Source organism: Symphalangus syndactylus, chromosome 11 (assembly GCF_028878055.3).
Source record: "Symphalangus syndactylus isolate Jambi chromosome 11, NHGRI_mSymSyn1-v2.1_pri, whole genome shotgun sequence".
Taxonomy (NCBI): domain Eukaryota; kingdom Metazoa; phylum Chordata; class Mammalia; order Primates; family Hylobatidae; genus Symphalangus; species Symphalangus syndactylus.
This window is the reverse complement of record NC_072433.2, coordinates 53,649,207-53,653,773: the sequence shown is the minus strand read 5'-3', so window position 1 is coordinate 53,653,773 and position 4,567 is coordinate 53,649,207. Positions and strand designations below refer to the sequence as shown.

General features: G+C 61.1%; 1 protein-coding gene across 7 annotated transcripts; it reads left to right on the top strand.

Annotated features, from left to right (window-relative positions):
• The first annotated feature begins 527 nt into the window (after positions 1-527).
• Positions 528-4,509, top strand: HSD3B7 (hydroxy-delta-5-steroid dehydrogenase, 3 beta- and steroid delta-isomerase 7). Of its 7 annotated transcripts, XM_055298850.2 has the most exons (7): positions 534-628; positions 980-1,151; positions 1,400-1,555; positions 1,768-1,876; positions 1,950-2,049; positions 2,185-2,347; positions 3,117-4,509. In XM_055298850.2, the coding sequence occupies exons 2-7, from the start codon at positions 986-988 to the stop codon at positions 3,530-3,532; spliced, it is 1,110 nt and encodes a 369-aa protein (XP_055154825.1). In that variant the 5' UTR covers positions 534-628; positions 980-985; the 3' UTR covers positions 3,533-4,509. The 7 variants fall into 7 exon arrangements, with proteins under 7 accessions (XP_055154822.1, XP_055154825.1, XP_055154823.1 ...); XM_055298847.2 differs by having other exon boundaries at positions 528-628; positions 1,950-2,347; XM_055298848.2 differs by having other exon boundaries at positions 984-1,151; positions 1,950-2,347.
• The last annotated feature ends 58 nt before the right edge of the window (positions 4,510-4,567 follow it).

Here is a 4,567-nt window from a genome sequence, read left to right as displayed (position 1 = left end):
GTGTTTGGTGTATTTGGGCAGGAGCGAGGGGTTGGGGGTGGAGGGCACGGAGGGTTGGGCAAGATGAAGAGAGAGAAAAGTGGGTACCTGAAGTGTGGGGCGGATAAAGGGACCTTCAGGCAAGAGCCCAGACCTGCAGAGGCCCCGAGACTGTCTTGGACCCCCTGACAGGCTGCAGCAGCTGCACCCGCACCAGGAATACCCCACCAGTGCCCACCAGGGCGGTGCCAAGGTCAGGCCTCCCCTTCCTAGAATCGCAGCTGCGGTTGGGCCTCTGGCCTCCTGGGAAGCCCAGCAGGAGGGAAGGCCTGAGGTCACACTGTGGGATGAGGTCACCGCTGGCTCCACCCACAGCCCCAGAGCCCTTCAGCCCACTCTGCAAGTTCGAGCTTCATCCCTGCAAGTTCTCCGCTGGCCCCGGATGCCAGTGGAGCACACAGCGGCCGCCAGGGGGCGCCTTGGGGCAAGAGTGGTGGGGGTTGTGGCTGGGCGGATCTCTGTTCCTGGAATGGGGCAGGAGGGAGAAGGAGGAGCCAGCGGAAGGGGACGGTGTGCGGGCCGGCCAGCCCTGGACGAAAGAAGAGGGCCCCTCCGGGCCAGTCTGGGCACCCTGGGACAGCGGCTGCAGGTAGGCAGAGGCGCTGCCAGTGCCCAAGTGGCCTTTCCCTCCATCCGGCCCTTCCCGCCTTCCTATAACCTTCCCTCCACCTCCCTCAACTCCTGGCCTCCCCACCCTTTTACTGCCTTCAAATCTCCCTAAACCCTGACCCCTTCCTGCACCCCAAGCCCGTCCCTCTCTCCATAACTCAGCCATCAGCAGGGGCAGACGGCAGGTGGCCTGGTTGCTGCAGCTCCCAGGATCAGCTCTGCCCTCCCCACAAACGCCAGTCTTGTCACCGCTCCAGGGCACCTCCAGCAGTAACAGGTGGTTGCGGCAGGTGGCAGCCAGCCCCTGGGTGAGCCAAGGTCTCTTCCCCAGCCAGGCATGGCCGACTCTGCACAGGCCCAGAAGCTGGTGTACCTGGTCACAGGGGGCTGCGGCTTCCTGGGAGAGCATGTGGTGCGAATGCTGCTGCAGCGGGAGCCCCGACTCGGGGAGCTGCGGGTCTTTGACCGACACCTGGGTCCCTGGCTAGAGGAGCTGAAGACAGGTTCTTGTTGGGGGAGCTTGTGGTGGAGAGGGTGTGGACGCTTCCCCACCCCTTCCCAAGCTGGGATCCCCACCCCTTCCCAAGCTGGGATCCCCACCCCTGCAGTGGAACAGATGATGCTGGTTTCTGTCCACATGGATGGTTCGAGTGAGTCACATTGGGAACGTGACTCCAGGGTGGAAGATGAACCCAGCCTCTGGCCTCTGGACCCAGCTGTGACATGGCCTGTGTCCTCCAACCCTGGCCAGGGCCTGTGAGGGTGACTGCCATCCAGGGGGACGTGACCCAGGCCCATGAGGTGGCAGCAGCTGTGGCCGGAGCCCATGTGGTCATCCATACGGCAGGGCTGGTAGACGTGTTTGGCAGGGCCAGTCCCGAGACCATCCATGAGGTCAACGTGCAGGGTGAGGAGCCCTGGACACTCCTGGCCATCTTGCCTGCTTGTTCCCCACTCTGGCCTTGACCTCCTGTGACTCCCCTGGGACAAGTTGTCCTATTGACAGCCCTGCCCCCGCCTCCCCTGACCTGTCGTTCTTTTCCCTGGACCTGGGATGGGGAGGAGGAAGATGCAGAGAGGGAGGAAGCTGCAGCCTGGATACGCCCCCTCCTCTGCCAGGCACCCGGAACGTGATCGAGGCTTGTGTGCAGACTGGAACACGGTTCCTGGTCTACACCAGCAGCATGGAAGTTGTGGGGCCTAACACCAAAGGTCACCCCTTCTACAGGTGAGCGGCAGGCCCTCCTGTCCTCTAAGAGCCCATTTCCCTCAGCATTGAGTCTTCCTTCTCCTCCCACCAGGGGCAACGAAGACACCCCATACGAAGCAGTGCATAGGCACCCCTATCCTTGCAGCAAGGCCCTGGCTGAGTGGCTGGTCCTGGAGGCCAACGGGAGGAAGGTGAGCCCAGAAAAAGGAGGCACAGAAGTGGGGCTCCTGCCCTGCACACCCACTTACCCCGCTAGCCCAAGGAGGCCAGGGCCGAGAGCAAGCTGTCGGGTCCCAAGTCTCAGCAGTGCCTGCCTTTGCCACCAGGTCCGTGGGGGGCTGCCCCTGGTGACATGTGCCCTTCGTCCCACGGGCATCTACGGTGAAGGCCACCAGATCATGAGGGACTTCTACCGCCAGGGCCTGCGCCTGGGAGGTTGGCTCTTCCGGGCCATCCCGGCCTCTGTGGAGCATGGCCGGGTCTATGTGGGTGAGGACTGGGCTAGGAAGGGGGAGGCTGAGAATATGGCATGAGGACTTGCTCTAGAAGGGGGCGGGACCCACATGGCCCTGGGAGAGAAGTGTGGACTCTGGCTAGAAAAATATTGTCTATACATGGGCCAAGGTAGACTGTGATTATGTGTCTCCACAGCCTGCAGAGAATACAGGATCCATGCAAGTTGGGACATTAAAAAGTGTATCATAGGCTACAGAGAAGATTGCAGCTATGGGAGCAGCCATTCCCCAGGAGGGGAGAGGAGAGGGACAGTGTCTACACAGCACTAAAAGGGCTGGGTTCAGTGGCTCACATCTATAATCCCAGCACTTTAGGAGGCTGAGGCGGGAGGATGGCCTGAGCCCAGGAGTTGGAGGCTGCAGTGAGCTATGACCGCACCACTGGACTCCAGCCTGGATGACAGAGAGAGACCCTGTCTCTAAAACTATTTTTTTTAGAGGAAGTAGCATCTACACAGGGAATAAGGTCACCTGCCGCTCCATCCTGCAGTCCTCAAGCCTCTCAGGGCCCACCACGCAGGTCCTGGCTTCTCCATCCTCTCCCCAGGTTCTTTGCAGATGCAGGCTGGCCCAGGAGAGCAAGTGACTACCAGGGCGAGGGAGAAGGCAGCCTTTCCCAGGCTGCTGTGGGGATGTGGGTGGCAACGACCTGGGCCCAAAGAGGGGGTGGCCCAGGAGAGCAGCCTCGATGTGGTGTTGCAAGGGCGCTCAGGGTGTGTCCGCCTCTCTTCTGCCACCGGCAGGCAATGTTGCCTGGATGCACGTGCTGGCAGCCCGGGAGCTGGAGCAGCGGGCAGCCCTGATGGGTGGCCAGGTATACTTCTGCTACGATGGATCGCCCTACAAGAGCTACGAGGACTTCAACATGGAGTTCCTGGGCCCCTGCGGACTGCGGCTGGTAGGCGCCCGCCCACTGCTGCCCTACTGGCTGCTGGTGTTCCTGGCTGCCCTCAATGCCCTGCTGCAGTGGCTGCTGCGGCCGCTGGTGCTCTACGCACCCCTGCTGAACCCCTACACTCTGGCCGTGGCCAACACCACCTTCACCGTCAGCACCGACAAGGCTCAGCGCCATTTCGGCTATGAGCCCCTGTTCTCGTGGGAGGATAGCCGGACCCGCACCATTCTCTGGGTACAGGCCGCTAGGGGTTCAGCCCAGTGACGGTGGGGCTGGGGCCTGGAGGCCCATCACAGCACATCCACCCAGGTCCCGAGCCCTCACACCCTAGATGGGAAGGGACGGTTGCATTCCAGAGTGGGAGGCAGGGCTCTGGGGCCAGAATGGCTGTCCTTGTCCTAGAGCCCTCCACATTTTCTTTCTTTCTTTTTTTTTCTTTTTTTGAGACAGGGTCTTGCTCTGTCACCCAGACTGGAGTGCAGTGGCGTGATCATAGCTCACTGCACCCTCAACCTCCTGGGTTCAAGCAATCCTCCTGCCTCAGCCTCCTGAATAGCTAGGACCACAGGTGCATGCCACCACACCTGGCTTTTTTTTTTTTTGTAGAGACAGGGTCTCACTATATTGCCCAGGCTGGTCTTGAACTCCTGGGCTCAAGTGATCTTCCCACCTGGGCCTCCCAAAGCGCTGGAACTACAAGTGTGAGCCACCACGCCCAGCCCAAGCCCTCCACGTTTTCAATCCAGGAGCCTTGAGTCTGTGTTGTGTCCTGACGCCTCCAAGTTCTAGGGCCGTCAGGACACAAGGGCAGGGTTTGGGGACACAGTGTCCTTCCTCTGTCCTCTCACCCCAGTCCTGATGGCCACTTGGTGAGTGTCTGGTGCCCTGGTGACCTGCCCCGGCTCTCTTCTGGCTTTCTGAGCAGGAAGTGAGCAGAGGCTCCACAGGCATACGCCGCTCTCCTGACATCCACACGCGACCCTTGGTGCAGAGTGCAGAAGCGGCTCTGGTTCCTCCAGCCACCTCAGTCCCTCTTTGGGAGGTGATGTTCCCATTGTTTTTCAAAGGCCTCACTTTCAACCGTCTGTCTTAGAATTCCCCTCTGGAGGGCTATGGCCTCCCTGCGCTTTCACTTCCCACCTCTCTACCCAAGTTCCTTCCCGGCACGTCGCCAGCCCTGGGCCTGGGGATGTCCCCAGTGCTGTACCTGGCTGAGCCCGGATTAAAAGCCTCATCCACAACCGTGTCCATCTGTCTGTCCAGCTCTCCCTCCCGCCCCGCCACCCCATGTCCGCCTCC

Bases quoted from the DNA above. Each gene is read 5' to 3' on its own strand.
- HSD3B7 (XM_055298847.2), top strand. From the start codon at position 986: ATGGCCGACTCTGCACAGGCCCAGAAGCTGGTGTACCTGGTCACAGGG. The intron at 1,152-1,399 runs GTTCTTGTTGGG...AACCCTGGCCAG, and splicing joins GCTAGAGGAGCTGAAGACAG to GGCCTGTGAGGGTGACTGCC. The intron at 1,556-1,767 runs GTGAGGAGCCCT...CTCCTCTGCCAG, and splicing joins CCATGAGGTCAACGTGCAGG to GCACCCGGAACGTGATCGAG.